This window comes from Bos indicus, chromosome 3 (genome assembly GCF_029378745.1).
Source record: "Bos indicus isolate NIAB-ARS_2022 breed Sahiwal x Tharparkar chromosome 3, NIAB-ARS_B.indTharparkar_mat_pri_1.0, whole genome shotgun sequence".
In the NCBI taxonomy this organism is placed as follows: Eukaryota; Metazoa; Chordata; class Mammalia; order Artiodactyla; family Bovidae; genus Bos; species Bos indicus.
The window spans coordinates 9,084,869-9,106,645 of NC_091762.1; the positions used below are offsets into that span (position 1 = coordinate 9,084,869).

At 43.1% G+C, this 21,777-nt stretch overlaps 1 protein-coding gene and 1 pseudogene across 1 annotated transcript in view; one reads left to right on the top strand and one right to left on the bottom strand.

The window, feature by feature from the left end:
• Nucleotides 1-892: 892 nt before the first annotated feature.
• On the bottom strand, nucleotides 893-991 carry LOC139182358 (U6 spliceosomal RNA; annotated as a pseudogene).
• Nucleotides 992-1,460: 469 nt separating this feature from the next.
• The window catches only part of SLAMF1 (signaling lymphocytic activation molecule family member 1), a 39,299-nt gene continuing 18,982 nt past the window's right edge, over nucleotides 1,461-21,777 (top strand). The window contains exons 1-3 of the mRNA XM_019987835.2: nucleotides 1,461-1,858; nucleotides 10,456-10,794; nucleotides 12,725-13,009. Of these exons, the coding sequence (XP_019843394.2) occupies nucleotides 1,783-1,858; nucleotides 10,456-10,794; nucleotides 12,725-13,009 (700 nt within the window). The 5' untranslated portion in view covers nucleotides 1,461-1,782. The remainder of the gene's footprint in view (nucleotides 1,859-10,455; nucleotides 10,795-12,724; nucleotides 13,010-21,777) is intronic.

Consider the following 21,777-nt stretch of genomic DNA (forward strand, 5'->3'; position numbering starts at 1 on the left):
CTGTAAATTTATATAATTCCATTTTTAGTAATATAATGTTTATCAATGACCAGCTCACAAGCTTTCTGAAACTTTAACAAGTGGCTCTCATGAGTTGATATGTGCTGACTCCAGCACAGCACTGGGTAGTATTGTGGGCAGGACAGTTGGGCGTCAGGCGTTTATGTATGTGGAAAGGGGAATGATGAGAATAAAGAGCACTGTCACTATGTCACCAGCTCTTATTACCCTTATCCTCTTAGGGAGGCCCATTGGAAAGGGACTTGGACCTGTAAAATACCTGTTACAGGGGCTTCCCTGGTGGTCCAGCGGTTAAGAATCTGCCTTGTAATGCAGGGGACATGAGCATGGGAAGATCTCACATGCCATGGGGCAACTAAGCCCATGCACCACAATGACTGAGCCCAAATTCCTAGAGCACTAGAGTCACAACTACTGAAGCCGGTGCTGTGCGAAAAGAGAAGCCATCACAGTGAGAAGCCTGAACACCATGGTTCAGAAGCCCCCGCTCACCACAGCTAGAGGAAGCCCGAGCCCAGCAATGAAGACCCAGCACAGCCCCCCAAAAAAAAAAAAAAAAAAACCCCGTTACAATTGCATTTCAAAGTTTCCTTGTGAGCCAATAATAGTGTGTTTCATATATGGAAAAGCACAAGATCTTCCACCAGTTTTAGTCCCTTCTCCTCAACAGGAAGATTAGTTGCAAGTTCTAAAATAAGGCAGCCCCTCCAAACACAGCATAGGGCTCACTAAATTCTACCACAATGTAGCCAGCAGGGAGATTGGGTTTCTGCCAGCTGACCCACCCTGCCCACCTCCATCTATCTGTGATTTTGGCACCAGGACCTGACTGCATGGAGGGATGTTCTCTGAAATTATGGAACAAATCAGAAGTAAAATGTCCATCAGCTATTAAAAGTCAATCATTCTTGCGCAGGGGTCATGCTAATCTTCTCTGTATCATTCCAATTTTTTTTACAGGGGAACAATGGAGAAACAGACATACAGAATAGACTTATGGACTTGAGGAGAGGGGAGGAGAGGGTGAGATGTGTGGAAAGAGTAACATGGAAACTTACATTACCATATGTAAAATAGACAGCCAATGGGAATTTGCTGTATGGCTCAGGAAATTCAAACAGGGGCTCTGTATCAACCTAGAGGGCTGGGATGGGGAGGAAGACATGAGGGAGTTTCAAAAGGGAGCGGATATTTGTATACCTATGGCTGATTCATTTTGAGGTTTGACAGAAAACAGCAAAATTCTGTAAAGCAATTATCTTTCAATAAAAAATAAATTAATTTTGTAAAAAGTCAATCATCCAAGTACAATCTGGACTAATCCATCCAAATTTGGGGTAGCCTGACACAACTACATCTTTTCTTTGCACTATAATAAGAGTTACCAATCAGAACCACCCAGAGAGGCTTGACATCCCTTTCCCGGAGACAGCTAAGAAAGGGAGAGAGGGGAGGACATTTCTGCCAAGGCTGGGGGTTTGACCGAGGTGATTACACAGATCTCTTCCCGGCTCTTGCAGTGTAACCACCTGACTCTGACTTCTTGGGAAGAGCAGAGTGACTTAAGGCTTGAAAGAGATGACCAATCCTCGGGGCACAGGCAGAAAAAGCCCCAGTGAGACAGGAAGCCTGCTGGTTTCTGATGCATAAACTAGACAGTAGAGGCAGCACTTGGCTGGCGGGAGCTCTCTCTGCTCTGGCTGGTGTCTGAGAGCAGCTACCGGGCTCTCACCAGACTCCCTTCCTTATCCTCACTGGCTGATGGATCCCAAAGGTCTGCTCTCCTCGAATGTCCTGCTGCTTTTCTCTCTGATTATTGAGCTGAGCTGCAGAACAGGTAAGTGTTCATCTGTTTGAGGGCTTGGGTCCTAGGATTACCTACCAGGAATCAGCTATAGCTTCCTAGACAGAGAGAGAACTCAGCGGCCAGGGGTTGTCATTTGGCTGCGGGTAGGGGGCAGGGGGGTAGGCGGAGGGCTGTGATCTGCTGCCTCTTCCTCAGAGACTGAGTTCCTCCTACCTCTGTCGAAGAGGAAGGAAGATTGTGAGTTACTGGGCTCCTGGGTCCGAGGCTTAGCCCCGCCAGTCCTAGCTTCCAAGGAAACCAGGAGTTCCAGTCAAAGACACTGGTCACATTCTAGACTGGCCTCTCTGGGTGACAGGCTGCAGTCAAAGTCCTGGCTGAGTGGTTGGTTTTGTGTGAGTATCCTTTTGGCAAAGGCCCAGGCTAAGGGAATGAGCTGGAGAGAGAGGGAACTCTGGGAGAAAATTACTCCTACCCTGTCCTGGATGGGGATCTTCACACACACACACGAGCAGACAAACCAAAAACATGGTCCACCTACAAGAAAGGGCTGTAGCGGGAAGAGAGGGTAAAACTGAAAACCCCAGGCAATGATTGGGAACAGATAGTGGCCACAGCGTGGTTGTGCTGGTGGCTACTTTCCCAGAAGTAGCATTCCAAGGCAGCAAGAGGGGAAGAGGCCAGGATTTTTGGAGCCCAGGGCTGGTTACAGTTAGTGAGAAATGCAAATCAAGAATGCTCAGAGTCAGAGTAGCTTCAGTGTAGAGCCAGAGTGTTTGGAACTGGACTCTGCTCCTATCTTTCTGGTTTGCTGGCATTCTCTGTTTAGTAGTTTTGCGAACTACTCTGTTTAGAGCTTTGAGAAAAGGTGTTTGAAAAAGAAAAAGCCAAGCAAGGAGCAAACTGGGCTCACTAAGGAGTGGATGAGCATCTTCTTTCTGCTTAGATGCCTTCAGACTTTGTTTAGACTGTGGGAGGCAGCCTAAAGTGGAAGCGCCATTGGGGAAAGAGGGAAAATCCTGAGGCTCTGGATGTTTTGTTCTTGGGGATTTCAAGACCGCAAATCCATTATGGACTTTTCCAGGAGAAGCCCAGAGATGTGCTGAGGTTATCTGAGGGGCTGCACTTGAGATTGATCTTTTGACAGATTCCCAGATGAATAGCTCTTCCTTGGCCCTGCATTTCCTCAGAATCAGGCAGACTGATGGCTCTCGCTGCCCAAGGTCTCAGAGAGCAGTAATTGAACTCAGGGTTCAGAAAGCCATATGGAACTACTTTAAGCCATAACGAGGAGATGGCTCAGATGGTAAAGAACCTGCCTACAGTGCAGGAGACCCAGCTTCAATCCCTGGGTCAGGAAGATCTCCTGGAGAAGAAAATGGTGACACACTCTAGTATTCCCGCCTGGAGAATTCTGTGGACAGTGGAGCCTGGCGGACTACAGTCCACGGGTTGGCAAAGAGTTAGACATGACTGAGCAACTAACACTTCACTTCACTTCACTTCAGGAAGAGTCAAACCTTCCTGGGGGCACCCCATTCACGACTCCACCATTTTTGGAATACTTTCTGGTGACTATCAGGAGTGACGGGTTTGAACAGTGAACTGAACTTTTCTATCCCTGTGCTGACTTGCCTTCTGGTCAGCCTGGCCCTGGCATCTCAGGTTCTGCTGACAGCTGCTGCAGGCAAAGCTTCGGAGGTCACTGGTTAGTAAGAAACAGCCCAGCCCTTTAAAGGCGTGTCTATCCAATCAGCAGTGTTCATATTTCTTACGATTGTCTTCTCTGAAATATGTACAAAAATTTTATACTGTTTTTATTTTTAAACATGCACCCTCTTGTGAAACCCCAATAAAACCCAGACGGAAATGCTTTGCAAATGGGACAGGTCAACCATGACAGATTTACCCAACCAAGAAGCCCACTTCTTGTAAAATTAGTACCCACTCCCCTTCCCATCTCTACTCAGCTCACCTTCCAATTCCCAGTCAAAACTGTAAAAATCAAAAAAAGCCCACACTGAATTCTCCATTTCCCTCAGTGATACATTTTTTAATAGGCTTCTCTTTTTCAGAGCAGTTTTGGGTTCACAGCAAAATAATTGAAAAGTACAGAGATTTCCCATGGCCCTCACATACACATAGCCTCTCTGATCATCAATATCTCTCACCAGAGTGGTGCATCTGTTACAACTGATGAATCTACCCCAGTAGGATTTTTTATTCTTTCATTCAGGTCCTCCCCACTTCCTCCACACACATAGGAAGAGAAGTGAGGGGCAAGTTGCCGGGGAGGGGGGGCGGTGGTTCTAGACTTTGCCCAATCTTGTGTATTCACTGAACCATTCTACCCCAATATTTAGATCTAGGCACTTTTATTTCTCAAAAGTTTTAATACTGTGACATAACTCCACTGACTTCACTATCTCCGGTGTTAGACTGAAAATCAGAACTTCAGGGCTATTTGGTTTTATCCATAGATTGACTTCGGACAATCCCATTCGGCAACTATCTATTAGGACACATGGTATGCCTGGCACTAGGTGACGTGTGGGGTAAAATGCACCACCACAGCCTCTGCCCCGAACTTGGCACAGAATCTGGCACACGAGAGTCCTTCTACAAATGTTTGTTGAATGATTAATGATAGTATGTACAGAACTTTCTTGCTATATATCAAACACTGTTGTAAGTGCTTTATGTGTATTATTCATTTAATTGTACCAACTCTGTGAGTTGGTATTGCTACATTATGATTTTATAAAAGAGGAAAAAGAGGCACAGCTTCTGCTGCTGCTGCTAAGTCGCTTCAGTTGTGTTCGACTCTGTGCGACCCCATAGACAGCAGCCCACCAGGCTCCCCTGTCCCTGGGATTTTCTAGGCAAGAATACTGGAGTGGGTTGCCATTTCCTTCTCCAATGCATGAAAGTGAAAAGTCAAAGTGAAGTCGCTCAGTCGTGTCTGACTCTTAGCAACCCAATAGACTACAGCCTACCAAGCTCCTCTGTCCATGGGATTTTCCAGGCAAGTGTACTGGAGTGGGGTGCCATTGCCTTCTCCAAAGAGGTGCAGAGTAGTTAGTAATTTCTCCTTAATCACACAGCTTGACTCCAGAGGCCTCAAGGAATGAAACGGGATAAGCTTATGTTTAGGGAGGAGAATCCTAAAATTTGTATCCAGGTCCCATGGTAAAAATTAGATTGTGCTGCCTATAATTGAAGCATATGAGTTGATGTTAATTGAATTGAAATTAAATATAGGAATTCACAAAAGGTGAGAGAAGTTGGATAAATCAGAGAAGGAAGTAGAAGGCATATGGAAGTATTTGATCTGGGATTTGGAAAGTAGATAGAAACATCTTTCGTCATGTAGTTTTTTTTTTTTTTTTTTTTAATTTTTTGTTAACTAGTTTGTTTCTGGAGGAGTATCCTACGTAGGTCTATAAAACTTCAACAGTATAAAAGGGTATTGAAGAGAGATTTGTCTCGCTGTTACAGTGGTGAACAAAACAGACACAGACCCTACTCTTAGAAGCTTGTAATTGCATAAGGATAAAAAGCATTGAAGGAGAGTTAAAAGTGTGATGGGTGATGTGAAAGGAGTGACCCAAAGTGCACTGGAAGTGCATGGCAGAGAAGCCTTATCACAGCCAAGGGTCAAATGTAGAGGCCTGAAGGACAGGAGGAGTTAGCCAGGCAAATAAAGGGCAGTGACTGACTTTCAGGCTGGGGAACGGTAAGCGCAAATATTCTAAGATAGAAAGACCCAGCAGCATCAAGGAATGGGACTAGAAGGACACCTGGTAGGACTTCAATTTAAAAAGGAGACTTAGACACACTATCTTATCTTTGTGAACCCAAATTTCCCATAGGAACTATGAGGGCTCTGAGTCCTCCCTGAAAGAAATGCTGTAGCAAGACGCCCAGTGTCAGGGCTGCCCCCGACCAAGAAAGGTTATCACTAGGTAGAGTCCCATCTTATGAAAGGGTTGGCTAAATGCTACTAATTTCAGGAAAATATCCATGGGCTCATGTGAATCACTCTACTTTCTAAGTAGAATTGCCCTGGAAGGAAAGTGAGTTGGTGTTAACAGCTACAAATGTTTCCTCCAGACTCTTTTAGTAAACAGGGTCTGACTGAATCACAAACCCACTGGAAAACACTCATCAGGCAGTAGGATGTTTCAGGAGCTGGTACTCTACTTGAAGGGTTTTATGAACCACTTTAAAGTCCCCACTTGTTTTTCCACTCTTGCTCAGGTGTCAGTGAGGTCACACACCCCCTAAAGACCCGGCCACTCACACACTCAGTTGTTACATCATCATTCTTTATGTGGGCTGTGGCATGTGAGGGTCTGTTCTGAATGGGGTTTTGATTCCACTCCCCATGACCAAGTCTGCTTAAACCACTCATCCTGTCATTCTCATCTGCCCTCTCTTTTCTTCCCTCTTAACCTCTTCTTTTCTATAAAAAAATTAAAAATTTTTTTTTCTTTTTTTAGCTACTTCTAGGCCCATCCTCTGTCTCCTCTTCTCCTGACTCCCTTCCATTTCTAAATTCCAAAAACAACCATGGTGTAAAGAGTCTGTTGGATTAGGTGGGTGGAAAGCACTCACACGACACAAGGGAGGGTGGAGGCTTATGGTCTATAAATGGGTATCATTTTGCATTTTCTTCTTCTCCATATCAAAATTGATCTAAAAAAATCAACAGTGTGATGGTAATTCTCAACCTTGATTTGAAGCCCAGATTCCTTTGAGAAGTAACATTCATGGCTATGCTCCCAGAAAAAAATGTACATATGCTTACCTATATGATTTCTATATTCAATTTAGGGGGCCTGTATACCATGTGATATTTCTACTTGCATGGATGGTTCTAGTTTTCTGTCATCCCTTTATTGGTAGAAGTTTAGGTTCAGGATTCTTGGGTATTATATGTACCACATTATCTGGACAGCCAGGCATCCATAAGTGCGACTAGAAGGAATTTCAACACGTTCTTTTACATATCTTTGTAAAAATAAAATACCAGCACCAAGAATAGCATTCCTTGTCTAATAAATTAAGCAACTGTTTAATTAGGCACTCTGTTTCAAGAGTTGATTTAATAGCGATATGCAAAAGAACAAATGCTAATTGTCTTTTCACCATTCCTTAATAGTTATGTGCCATGAATTCCCTAGCAGTCCAGTGGTTACGACTCAGTGCTTTCACTGCTGGGGGCCGGGGTTTAATTCCTGGTTGGGGAACTAAGATCCCACAAGTCACATAGTGTAGCAAAAAAAGCAAGAGCCAACCATTCAAATCCGAATTTTTCTTTTTCCCAACCTTTAAATCTCTAGTCTGATATCAGCAGGGCCCTTCGCAGGATATCAAAGCATTTTGCTATCAAGAACATCTGAATCTGTTTGCCCAAATTTCCAACAACCCATCTTAACCACAAGTTAATTGTGCCTTCTCTAGGTGTCTGCATTATTTAAGCAGTTTTATTGTACTCTTTTGACTTTCTTATCAACTAGAACAATCTGTGCTCTCTCTGAGTCATGGGCTCCTTCTCTTATGAACATTAGCTTGTGATTAATTTCAGTTATGAAGTTTAGCCACATATGGGTCAAAGCTAAATAAGAGGGATTTTAATCAGATAGCATGGCTTTTAGCATTCATAAATTGAACAGATATTTATTTAAAACCTATTACATGCCAAACACTGCTGTAGGTCCTAAGGAAAAAACAATGAACAACATGAACTTCTTCCTCTTGAGAAGCTGGCATTCTAGTACAGGGGGAGACAAAAATAAAAATGACCAAATATACAGTATAACATCAGACAGTGATAAGTGCAGCAAGAAAGGATAGGATATAGATAGGATCATCAGAGCAGGTCTTTCAGAAAAGACGATTTTTTTTTTTTTTTTGAGCAGAAATCTAAAAGAAAATGAGAGTATGAGCTCTTTAGATACATAAAGGAAGAGATTTCCAGAAAGAGAAAGAACAATAAATGCAAAAGCTATGAGATGAGAATGCTCTGGATGAGTTAGGGACCAGCTGGAGCTGGTGTGGTCATAGTGTAGTGAGTGAAGAGTGGACAAGAGATGGAGTCAGGGAGGTCCAAGGGACTGGGTTATTCAGAATCTGTGAAGCCATAACAAGGACTATGGATTTTGTTTCTCTTTGAAGAGAGACAAAATCTGACATAGTTTTAAAAGGCTTCTCTGTCCATTGTATAGATGCAGGAAGATTTGTTGGAAGACAAAAGAAGAGCCAGGCCTGTGATGATGGTGGTAGAAATGAAGAGGGTTGGAAGTTCTCAGATGCCGGATATATTGTGAAGGCAGAGCCAATGGGATTTGCTGATAGATTGAATATGGAATATGAAAGGAAGAAAGGAGTCATGGGTGATTCCAGTGTTTTGGCCTGGGAATTGTAATGTTTGCAGAAGAGGCTACAGAATCAAGAGTCCATTTGCTAAGTCTAAGATGCCCTTTAGACCTCCAAACACTAATACCAATTGGTGTAGGCAGTTTGGAATACAGTGAAAGATTTGGATGGGAGATACATCTCTGGAAGCATTCCAGAAACCTGTCAAACTATGCGACTATTAATAGATAAGTGTGGCTGGGAAAGAGAAGAAGTCTGAGTACTGATCCCTGGAATGCTCCAATTTTAGAGGTCTTTAAGAGCAGAAGATTTTGGTCAAGGAGACTGAGAAAGGGCAGCCAATGAAATAGGAAGAAAACCGAAAGAGTGTATTGTTCTCTGGGCCAAATGAAGACAGCGTTTCAACGGGGAGATGTGAACTTTCTCAGCACTCTTGAGAAAGCAAGATGAAGATGGAGAATTGACTTAGTATCATGGGGTATACAGTGACCTTGACAAGAGTGATTCCAGTGAGGAGTAAAGAACGAGGCTTATTTGGAGTGAGTACAAGGAAAAAATGTCAGGAGATGGGAACAGAAAGGATAAATACACATTAAAGAACTTTAGGATAAAGAAAAACAGAGAAATGGGAAATTGGCTGGGGATGGACCTGGGATCAGGGTTTTTAAGATAAGGGAAATTACATGTTGGTATGTCGGGTGTTAATAGAAATAACCCACAGTGTACCATAACAATAACAAAATTGATGATGCAAGGGGTGGCAGAAGTTTCAGGAGCAAAGCCTTGAAGTGGGTGAGTGTTCCAGGAAGGAAGAGGCCACCCTTACCCAAGAGCAGAGACCATCCATCCAAGTATGTGGGTTGACTTGATAGTGGGAACAAATGGAAGCTCTCTTTTCGTTTCTTTTCCTTTTTCAGTGAAATGAGAGGCAGGTTCATCAACTGAGGTTGTGGGTTTGAGGAGAGAGGAGGTGTTAAAAAGTCAGCAGTAGGATCACTTACAGTGGTTTGAAAGATTTGGGTGTGTTTTTTTTTTTTTTTTGGCTTGACACTTTTGAAAAAGAGAAATAAAATAATTTCTCTCCCTCAACATTATTATATATCTCAATAACTTTTTGGAGAGATATGATTCCACAGGCTTGCCTCCTCCTTGACTCCACATCCCTTAGACTTTTCCTTTTCCTTCTCATTTGAAATGATGCTTCTGTAATCTTGGTCTCTTGGCCTCACAAGCTCAGAATTAGTTTCAGTTACCCTCTTTCCTTCACACTATTTATGAGTAAGTCCCCTATGTATGAACGGGTTAAATCCCCTATATGTGAGTTACATTCCGAGAGGGAGCTCGTAAGTCCAATTTGCTCATAAATCCTCTTCGTTGTACCTAGTTAGGCTAGGTACTCAACTAATACAATTGGCTATATAGTACTGGACTGTACTAGGTGATGATATTTTTCACACAAATAATACTTTAAAAACAAGCACATAAAAAGCATTTTGAGAAGATCATGTATACACTGCTATGTTTAAAATGGATAACCAAAAAGTACCTATTGTATAGCACATGGAACTCTGCTTGATGTTATGTGCCAGTCTGGGTGGGAGGGGGGTTTGAGGGAGAATGAGTACGTGTATATGGGTGGCTGAGTCCCTTCACTGTTCAATGCTATGACAACATTGTTAACTGGCTATACCCCAATACAAACATTTTGAGTGCTAAAAATTAAAAAAAAAATTAAAAGAAAACATTTTTAATCTTACAGTATAGTACCTTGAAAAGTACAATAGCACAATACAGTGAACAGTTGGCATATAAGGGCACATTCACATCTTTGAAAGTTTGCAACTTGAATGTTCGTATGTAGGGGACTTACTGTATCCAGTGGTGGTGAGAAGTCTGGCTGAGGAATTAATCTGGTTACTAGTTATACAACTTTAGGCATGTCATTTAACTTCTCTATGCCTTAGGTGCCTTAACTATAAATCTGAGTTGATAGAATTCCCTCCTAGATCATAGAGACCAAGTATTGTAGTTAGTCTATACAGCCCTATCACAAGACTTCCACTGGGATTTTTTAAATACTGAGAATGCAGTGAGATCCTCATGACAGTCCTTATAAACTACTAAGGATCTGGCAACCCCAGAGATTGGCCAAGAGGAAGAGAGAGACGCTCCAGTCTGTTTTTCCTGATGCACGGACGTAAGTCTCAAAGCTTCTATGATAAGATACTTCCCTCTCCTTCTTTCCACAGGTGAGGGCTTGACCAGTTCCACGAAGACGATTCTCGGGCAGCTGGGAAGCAGCGTGCTGTTGCCCCTGGCATCTGAGGAGATAAGTAGGAGCATGAATAAGAGCATCCACATCCTTGTCACAATGGCAGAATCACCCAAAGACACTGTCAAGAAGAAAATAGTGTCCCTATATCTGCGGAAAGGTGACTCTCCACGTCTGAATGACGGCTATGAGTTTCATCTGGAAAACCTGAGCCTGAGGATCCTGAAGAGCAGGAAGGAGGATGAAGGCTGGTACTTTATAAGCCTGGAGGAAAATGTTTCAGTCCAGCACTTTAGCCTGCAGCTGAAGCTCTATGGTAATGACGGTGGCTTCCTTGGCCCACAAGGAATGCCATAGTGCCTTGCCTAAGAATTCAAGCTTCTCTCAGAAGCAAAGGGTGTTCAGAATTGGAAGCAACTTGAAAGATATCTCAGTCTAGGGTTAAACAGGGTTTCAGGGAAAAGTTTTAGAGGTTCACTAAATTGGTCCAAATTGCACATTAGTAATAGCTGATTAGCACTAGTTACCTTTATTCCCATTTTCTAAAGGAAAGGAGCCCGGCTGCCTGTATGCTAGAGGGCCCGGAGCCCCAAGAGTCTCAATTTACAAATAAGATTTTGTTTGAAAATAGTGGGTTTTTCTTCTGATTTTTAAAAGTTTGAATACCACTGATCAAGCAAAACCTCTCTTTCATAGGCGAGGACACTGAAATCAAGAGATAAGTGGTTTGCACGTGCCTACTCACATCTGTGTAGGTGGTTCACTCCACTAGGGGTCCTGGGAGAAGGAGAGCTGAAACTCAACCCACACACCACTCACCAAGCCCTGCATCCTGGCAGAGGATTGCATCTACCTGGTGGAAGAAGCATAGTTTTCTCACTTAAACAAAGGCCCTGGTTGTGAAAAAAAAAATCGCCTAGTTGCAGAACTTAAACTAAAACCTAGGTCCATCTGAATCCAAGGCCAGTGGTGTTTTTTTGTTTTTTTTTTTTTTTTGAGCCTCTTTAACTGCCAGACCCTCTTGAGTGCACCCAGAGTTTGTCTCTTCAGTCCCAAAGCTCTTTTGAATTCCCAGGGATCCTGGCAGCTATGTGTGGTGTCCTGCTTCTAGGTGGGTCAGGAAGCTCCCCCCACACAACATTTCTTTAAAATTCTCAGGTACCACAAGATGGCACGTCCCTCCCCCGCCTTCCCTTGGTATCTTCCCTTTAAATGTCTGCAGAATTCCCACAGCCCTTAACCAGGTATCAGGGTGTTCTGATCACTCCAGTAGTGTCCCCAGGGCAAGGCTGCTGTAAGCACAAAGGTTACACATAGGTTTTCTAGAATGATTCACTGTCTTTGTCACATCTTATCATATTTTATGATCAAATTCTCACCTTAGAAAATATGTTCTCTGCAACCATGGTATTCTCTCAAGTCAAAGAAAGAGGCTGGATTTTGGAATCAGACAGACATAATTTCAGATCTCAGCTTGGCTGTTAAAAGTTGAGTGGAATTATGTAAGACACTCTACCTCTCTGGGACTCAGTTTCCTCATCTATAAAATGAGAATAATTAGAACTAGGATAATAGTTGTTGAGAAAGTTGTTGAAAAGATTAAAGAACATGATGAGTGTGAAATTCTAGTATTCTGCCTGTCCTATAGTAGTTACTAAATAAAAAGGACTTTCCCTTTTACCTTGCCAATTTTACATCCTTAGAGTGAAAAAGTTTGGTAAGGCCTGTGGCTATCCCAAGTTCAGACATCCTAAAGCACTTGCTATACACACACACACAACACACACACACACACACACACACACACACACACACACACACAGAGTACAGATGAAATCCCACCACTGAAAAGTCATTCTTTTAGATATAGAAGGTAATACTTTAGCCATGGACATTCAAACCCATGGGGGAATAAGCTGAGAGCAAACTCCCCAGATGGAATACAGGAGAGCAACCTAAATTAGAAACAAGAGGAATGCAAGGGGAGCCCTAACAGTCTTGGTGGGAGGGAACTAAAAGACAATATTTCTCTTCTTTGTTTTATCCCTGGTCCTGGAAAGGAGTATAGAGGGGTAGTAGGGGGAGGGAAGGTGCGAAATAGTAGGTTCCTATTAGAAATATATTACACCACAGATCTATAGGGAGGGAAAGATGCTATTAGGTTGCATTTTTTCTAACAAAAAGGTTAAATCACCATTCCAGAGGATTCATTTCAGTGATGGCTCTCTTCCTCCCCCTTTTGACAGAGCAGGTCTCCACTCCACAAATTAAGGTGTTGAACACCACCCAGGAAGATGGGAACTGCAGTCTCATGCTGGCCTGCATGGTGGAGAAAGGGGACCACGTGACTTACAACTGGAGTGAGGAAGCAGGAGTCCCCCTGCTGAGTCCCACCAATAGCTCCCACCTCTTGTATCTCACTCTTGGCCCTCAGCATGCTAACAACGTGTACATCTGCACTGTGAGCAACCCCATCAGCAACAGCTCTCAGACCTTCATCCCTTGGCCCAGTTGCAGCTCCAGTGCCCCAGGTAAGTGTCTGAGAGGCAGCTGTTAGGCCACATTAATGATATGGACTCAGTCCCCACCTGGACCAATGCTCTGCTTCCATAGCCATGGCTTCACCTTAGGAACAACACTTTATATTTTCTCTATGGTTTGTAAAAGCCTCCTATGTGCATTCAGTGAGTGGCTACTCTTCATAATGAGCAAGGTGTCGTTATGCTCCATTCATAGTTGAGAAAACTGGTGAGAAATGATGGAACTAGACCCAGAGCCCTGGGTGAACCCTGCCCTCCCCTCCTGCCTTGGTGCCAACCTACAAGGCTGGCGGGGTAAGGGAGTGTGGGTGGCAGGTCCTGACTCCCAATTCATGCTCCACTAACAGTGGGATGGTTCTAGACCATCAATAAGTATTTATCAGTCACCTGTGCTGTAGGAAATTTGGAACAGACATGACATACAACCTCTGCTGTCCAGATAATACATGAAACATGTGCTCAATACTGAAAAGCAAGATGTAACAAAGGGAAACATTTTATGAAATGGACTGTGACTCCCGCAGCAGGTCAGAGGGTCAGGGGAGTCAGATCTCTGACTAAGACCTGGACTGTGAAGCTTAGGAAAGTGGTAAGTCATAGAGCACTTTATTGTTGAGACAGCATTTCAATTGTATGATCTCTCTTGTTCCTCACAATGGCCTTATCAGATAGCTGTTGTCATCATCCTCATTTTATTACAGATTAGGAACTTGAAGCTCATAGCCTGTAAGAACCCTTCTCAAGTTTTTTCAGCTTATAAATGGTAGTCAGAACCTAAACCTAGATCTTCTGACTAATCTTTTTCTGGAAAGATAAAGCATTATTATTCTGTTATCAAAAGGAAGGAAGGGCTGATTAAGTAAGCCCATCTCACCACTTGAGACTGGAAACAGACCACTGAGCCTTTTCACTAAGATCTTGCATCCGTGCCTCAGGTAGGTTCAGGGGCAGAAGAACCAGTGTGCTGGCCCTGCCAGTCATTACCTGTGCCCTGATATTCTTCCTTCTGCATCCACTGAGGGTAAACAGGAATCATTCCAAGCAGACTCTTGCCCACAGTAGCCTTGATGTATATTTGGAAGGCTTTTCCAGATAACTAAGGATCTAGGGACAGGGGAATCCAGCCAGGTCATGCCCTTCAGCATAGCATATCCAGTCAGCAACTCCCCTGAGGTATTCCAGATGGACTGCTGGGGAAATCCACCTGCCTTCTGCATCTAAGAGCTCCTTGGTGAGCCTCGCCCACTGCATGTTACCTCCCCCAGCCACTCATGGCAGAGTTGGCCACCTGTCCACTCACATGAGGTGTCTGGCTGCTTGCCTACCTTGCGCATGAACCACATTCAGAGGTTCTCCCCCGGTTCAGACCTCTCTCCCTGCCCACAGCTATTCAGAACGTGCTGGTGGGATCAAGACAGCAGTCTTTCATGAGTGTAGAGTTTACAGAATGTAAACTCTAGGGGATCACAGACCCTTCATCCCTGCCTGACCCTGATCTCAGGTGCCTGCACCCTGCGACTCCACTCAGAGTCCCCACAGACACTGCGCCCACGCTGAGGGGGATACCAAAGTGTGCCATCACAGAGCTACCACCCTGACTCCAGCTACTGTCCTCTTTCGCCTGGCTTTCTACAATAGCCTTCTTCCTGGTCTCCCTGCTGCCACCCTTGGGCCCCTGCAGTCGGTTCTCTACCAGCGGTCAGAACTAACCCTTGAAAACAGTACCATGAGGAGCATTGTTTTCTGTTTGGATTACTACTGGATCTCAGATGTCACAGACCAAGCCCGATATATAGCAGAGATCAAATCCTGAGCCTTTGGAGTGGGAGCATATTCTCTAAGACCCTAGGCCAGAGAACTAACCCTAGGGAGTATCAAATAGTGAGAACTCACAAAAGGAAACCACTTGAATACAAGACCCAGCATCACCCAGCCACCAGTAGCACCCTGTGCAGGACACCTCATCTAAAGAACAAACAAAACAAAAATACAAACCCAATCATCAGAAAACAAGATTACTGCCTCACTCAGCCTTGCCCATCAGAGGAAAAACAAACAAAAACTCAGCACAAATCTCACCCTATGTGAAGCTTACACAAACCACTGGACCAAGCTTATGAGGGCAGAAATCAAAAGGAAGAAAGAATTCAACCTTCTTCAAGGAAAGAATTCAACTTTACTTGAAGCCTGGGAAAAGAAAACCTCAAACACAGTAAGTTAAAAGAAAATAATGAAAAGGCAGAGAAATACTACACAAATGAAGCAACAAACTAGAAACACAGAAGTCCAAATAAATGAAGAGGAAATAGACAAACTACCTGAAAAAGAATTCAGAATAATGATAGTAAAGTTGATTAAAAACCTTGAAAACAAAATGGAGAAAATGCAAGAATCAATTCACAAAGACCTAGAAGAATTAAGGAATAAACCTACAAAGACAAACAACACAGTTACTGAAATTAAAAATACTCTGGAAGGAATCAGTAGCAGAATATCTGAAGCAGAAGAATGAATCAGTGAGCTGGAAGATAAAATGGTAGAAATAACTTCTGAAGAGCAGAATAAAGTAAAAAGAATGAAAAGAACTGAGGACAGTCTCAGAGACCTCTGGGACAATATCAAACACACCAACATTTAAATTATACGGGTCCCAGAAGAGGAAGAGAAAAAGAAAGGGTATGAGAAAATTTTTGAAGAGATTATAGTTGAAATTTCCCCAACATGGAAAAGAAAATAGTCAATCAAGTTCAAGAGGCACAAGGAGTCCCATACAGGATAAACCCAAGGAGAAACATGCCAAGACACATACTAATCAAACTAACAAAGACTAAACACAAAGAAAGAATATTAAAAGCAACGAGGGAGAAGCAACAGGTAACATACAAGGGAAACCCCATACACTTAACAGCTGATCTTTCAACAGAAACTCTGCAGGCCAGAAGGGAATGGCAGGATATATTTAAAGTACTGAAAGGGAAAAATCTACAACCAAGTTTACTGTACCTGGCAAGGATCTTATTCAAAATTGATGGAGAAATAAAAAGCTTTTCAGACAAGCAAAAGTTAAGAGAATTCAGTACCACCAAACCAGCTTTACAACAAATGTTAAAGGGACTTATATAGTCAAGAAATACAAGGGAAGGAAAAAGATCTACAAATCAACCACAATTAAGAAAATAGCAATAGGAACATATATGTCAATAACTACTTTAAATGTAAATGGATTAAATGCTCCAACAAAAAGACACAGAATGTAAACTCTAGATCTGGTGTTACCCTTGTTACTTACAAAGATAAGCTGCTTATCCTAAGACTCAGATTCTTCATCTAAAATAATGCCTGAAAATTTTTCTTGACTATGTATCAATTATGTGGACTCTCATTTAATCCTCACAGCAACCAAATAGTATTAATATCCCCACCTTACAGATGAGGAAACAAAGATATGCAAAAGTCACACACTGAGCAAGTGCCAGAGTTGAGTTGTCTGATCCTGAAATCCTCATGGGTAATATCAGAATAGATGATACACTTTTAAAATGCCTTATAAATCATAATAAATATGTGTGTTTTTCCTTTGTGGCTGAGAAAGTGGTAGCCCTCACCTCAGCACAGCCTTCTCTGGTCATAGCAACCCTCTTAGGGCACCAAATGTTTTACCCTGACCCATCTCAGAAAAGAATAATTCTCTTCATGTTCCTCAGTATGCTTTAACAAGAATTTACTTAAAGTATCTCAAAGTCTTGGCCATAAAGCTTCTGCTAGAAGCACTTAGCTCAGGACATTCTTAAAAAAAAATATAAAGGGACTTCCCTGGTGGTCCAGTAGTTAAGACTGCACTTCCACTGCAGAAGACATGTAGCTCAGAGGATAAAGCATCTGCCTACAATGCAGGAGACCCGGGTTTGATCCCTGGGTCAGGAAGATGCCCTGGAGAAGGAAATGGAAACCCACTGCAGTACTCTTGCCTAGACAATCCCATGGACAGATAAGCCTGGTAGGCTATAGTCCATGGGGTTGCAAACAGTCGGACATGACCGAGCGACATCACTTTCTTTCTTTCTAGGGAACTAAGATCACACATGGCACATGACATGGACAAAAAATAAAATAAAAATTGAATATAAAATTTTTAAAAAGGAAAGAAAAAAGAAACATGTAAAGATGCTTGAGTGGTCCATCTAAACCACTTTGAGGACTGAGTATGCACTAGTGTGACCAGATTTACTGGATATGGAGCAGGCCTTCATGAGATGGGGGAGGTCAAGAAGCAGCAGAAACATGGAACCATGGGAAAACCCTGTCAGGACCTCAACTCAGGCATTAAGGCAACTACTCAGCAGCCATTACACTTTCTTGGACCTCTGTTTCATTATATGTAAACTGAAAAGGGTGAACTCCTGAAGTTCTTTCCAGAGTAAATAGTCTATAAGTCCATTTGTATGTACATTGATAAGAAATGCTAATGAAGGATTACCAAGGTATATATTTGCTAGGGGTGTTGTAAAAAGGTGCTGTAAACTGAGTGACTTACATAACCAAAATCTATTGTTTCACAGTTCTGGAGGCTAGAAGTTCAAAATCAAAGTGTCAGTAGTGTTAAGTTTCTTCTGAAGGCCATGAGGGAAGGAGCCGTTCCATGCTTCTCTCCTTGGCTTGGAGATAGCTGTCTTCTCCTTTTGTCTCTTCACATTGTCTTCCCTCTCTGCGTATATCTGTCCTAATTTCCCCTTATTAAAATGACACCAGTCATGTTGGATTAGGACCCACCTGTAATTACTTTCAGAGAAGGCAATGGCACCCCACTCCAGTACTCTTGCCTGGAAAATCCCATGGATGGAGAAGCCTGGTGGGCTGCAGTCCATGGGGTCGCTGGGAGTTGGACACGACTGAGCGACTTCCCTTTCACTTTTCACTTTCATGCATTGGAGAAGGAAATGGCAACCCACTCCAGTGTTCTTGCCTGGAGAATCCCAGGGACAGGGGAGCCTGGTAGGCTGCCGTCTATGGGGTTGCACAGAGTCGGACACAACTGAAGTGACTTAGCAGCAGCAGCAGCAGTAATTACTTTGCTAGGGTTGCCGTAACAAAAACACCACAGGTGAGGTGGCTTAAATAACAGAAATTTACTTTTTCACAGGAGAAAGGAGGCTAGAAGTCCAAGATCAAAGTGTTGGAAGGGTTGATTTTTTCTCTGAGGCCTCTCTCCTTGGCAGTAGATGGCTGTCTTCTTGCTGTATCTTCATGTGGTCTCTGCATGCTCATCCCCAGTGACTCTTTGTATGTCCAGATTTCCTCTTACAAGGACATTAGTAAGATTAGATTCAGATTCACCCTAATGACCTCATGTTAACTTGATTACCTCTGTAAAGACCCAGTCTCCAAATAAGGTCACATTCTAAGGACTTCAACATATGAATTTTTGGGGAAACACAGTCAACCCATAACACAAATAGAGATCCCCTGCCCTGCCTCCAGGGATGGGGAACCACAGCATTCGAGAACCAAATCACACAGCTAGACTGTGGCATGCCATTTTCAGTACACCAGATTGCCTAAATATGGAAAACAGAATTTTATTATTTCGTTGATTTGGGTTTGCAAAGGAATATCACTAATTTTTAAAATACCATGCTTGGTTCAACAAACAAAATATTACTGAGATTCTGCTATGTTCCAAAGGTGTGCTAGGTGCTGAGAACACAAAGACAAAAAAAAGACACACTCTTTGCTCTTAAGAAAGGGAATAGCTCTATAAGTAACTATTATTCCAGGTTAAGTAGTACGATAGGGGCAAAACAGAAATATGTGCAAGTGAACCCAGAGGACGGAATGATTGACACTGTTTCAGGGAATCAGAAACAGCATCACGGAGAATGTGACACAAACTAGGTTTTTAAGAATAAATAGAAATTACCCAAGCAGATAAGAGAAAGACACTCAAGGCAGAGAGAACAGCAGATATAACTGGGCCTTGTTCTGTATTGTCCTATGGTATTCTGATGGGAACTAATAGATAGTTTTAGATAGAGGAGTAATGTGATTAGTTTTGCATTTCAGAGAGAATTTTCAGTGGTGTGGACAGTAGACTGTGGTGGGGAAGAAGCAGAAGGAAAAGAAACTAGCTGTGGGGAGGGCCCATTATTGCAGTCACCCATCAAGAGATGATGAGTCCTGAGCCAGAGCACTGGCTGTTCCTTTAACAAAGATCCCATTCAAGGGAGGGAAATCCCAGTCTTGGGATGATGTGGTGGGGTATGAGGATTTACTAGAGGTCTGTTTGTCATCTATAATAAGGACAGTGATCTTGAGACATATTTCACTTTCGTTAATGAAAAATTCAAATGGTAATGATGTGATGAAAGCAAATGTGTTATGATGTCAGCACTGGTTCCCATCAGGACTCAGACTAAACCACACAAGAACATATTTGTTTCTCAAGATCTTTTTTCCTAACAATTGTCCAGGCTCTCCATCATATATTCATCTTTATTCCAATTGTTATCTCACTGTTTTACAGCAAGAAATACCTTCATATCTATTGTTATGAAGCCTCTTTACTACAAAGTACTTTCTTAGTGGCTCAGTGGTGAAAAAAAAAAAAAAATCCACCTGCCAATACAGGAGATGCAGGTTCAATCTCTGTGTCAAGAAGGTTCCCAGGAGAAGAAAATGGCAACCCATTCCAGTATTCTTGCCTGGGAAATCCATGGACAGAAAAGCCTGGCAGGCTACAGTATACAGGGTCCCAAAGAGCTGGACATGATTTAGCAACTAAACAACAACAACAAAAACAAATCCAGGGGTGCTACCAAGCCTTCTCCTAGGTCATGTCAATGTGGGCCAGTTCTGGGCTGTCAGTGACTTGCTGCCATCCTTCATGACCGTGATCTGAAACAGTTCTGTCTGTGCAGTAATGAGTAATACTGAACCTTAAACAGTTGAACTCAGAGGGAATGCCCCTGGGAGCTCATTTTGAAAAGAGGACCCCTTTCAGTAGATTAGCAAAAGGTTGGCTCAGCAAGTCTAGGTTAGCTCCGTGGAAGGAAAATCTGACGCCTGCCAGTGAGCTCCGGGGGCTCCCCCTTTCTAACAAGGCCATCTCATCAAAAGGGAGCTCCCACTGTTACTGCGTCATCTAGCTGTTCTGTGTATAGGCAAGTCCCTCTCCCTGGTACTCCCAACCCAGGAAGTGTGGCAACAATCCTGGAAGGATGAAACCTGTCCCCTCTCACGGACCAGAGCCCTGTCACGTGGCCACACCTGCTACACAGGAAGCTGAGAAATGTAGTCCTTAGCTGTGCAGTCATGTGACTGGACAAGACTTGCTTTGTCGGGGAAGGATGAAAATGGGTTACACCCAGTAGTCCCTGCAACATGATGCTGGGTGGTATAGGCAAGTGTGAGGGATTTTTCTGGAAGCTGAGAACTCTGTGTAATAATCTTTACTTGGGTGGTGCCATATCTTAAATTAGTGTATGGTTTGGGACCACCCTTCCCCCACTCCCAATTCTGAGAGGAAACTGCCACCAACAAAAAGGTGTCTCTTGAAGACGATTGACTTCTTCAAGTTGATGTGCTTCAGGCAGAAGGCCTTACTGACAGAACCACATGAAAGGCAGGAAAGAGATATGGCACTCTCAGACCGTTATATTAGCATCTCGGTATCTCCTCGGGTGAGCTACATTTGTTTCTCAGATTCTTTTTATTTTCTTCTTTATCTCCCTAAACAATTAGAGTCTGGGGACTTGAGAGAGACTTTTGTGTTTCTGTGGCAGCAGACTTTCAGAGATACATGAAAAAGGCCCTTCAGCCTTTTCCTTAGAAGTGTGGCTACCTGCCAAGTTATCAGGTTTAAACCACAGCCAATCAAATAGAAGACCAAAGGATGGAAACTCATGCAAAGAACTCTTCATAAATGGCACTGGAGTTCTCAACCAGCCTGCTCAGCTGTCTCTAAGAGGTTCCACGGAGGGGGAAAGTCCTAAGTCTCCTCTTTAAGAATGTTCAGGGACTTCCCTGGCAGTGGTTAAGACTTTGCCTTCCAATACACGGAGTGTGGGTTTGATCCTTGGTTGGAGAGCTAAGATCCCATGTGCCTTTGGCCAAAAAACCAAAACAAAGAACAGAAACAATGTTGTAACAAATTCAATAGTTTTTTTAATGATTTTTTAATTTTTTTAAAAAGAAGACTGTTCAGATAAGGATTCTTTTTGGACGAAGAATGGGACCTGTGGACCCCAGAAAAATGTTGGTCTGATTTCTGAGCATCGTCATCCTGAGGGGCCTCACTATATGACTGAGCGAAAAGAGGGAGAGCAAAAAGAGCCAGAGTCTCTGCTACAGGAAGTGGTGGTTTGAAAATGGGAACACAGATGGTGCTGAGAGCACAGATGCACACCTTCTTCCTGGTTCCATTTGGCTATAATAAAGCACTGCCAAGTAGGTCATTGATTGTTCCCATCTACTCCTGCCTTGAGCCATTCAGAAGGTGACCCTGCATTCCTTCTGAGACCTTCTTATACTTTTGTGTATATGCATGTATGCTCAGTCATGTCTGACTCTTTGCAACCCCACAGACTGTGGCCCTCCAGGCTCCTCTGTCCATGGAATTTCCCAGCAACAATACTAGAGTGGGTTGTCATTTCCTCCCTCAGGGGATCTTCCCGACTCAGGGATCAAACCTGTATCTGCTGTGTCTCCTGCACTGGAAGGTGGATTCTTTACCACTGAACTTAGAGTTCTGATAATTCTTAGCC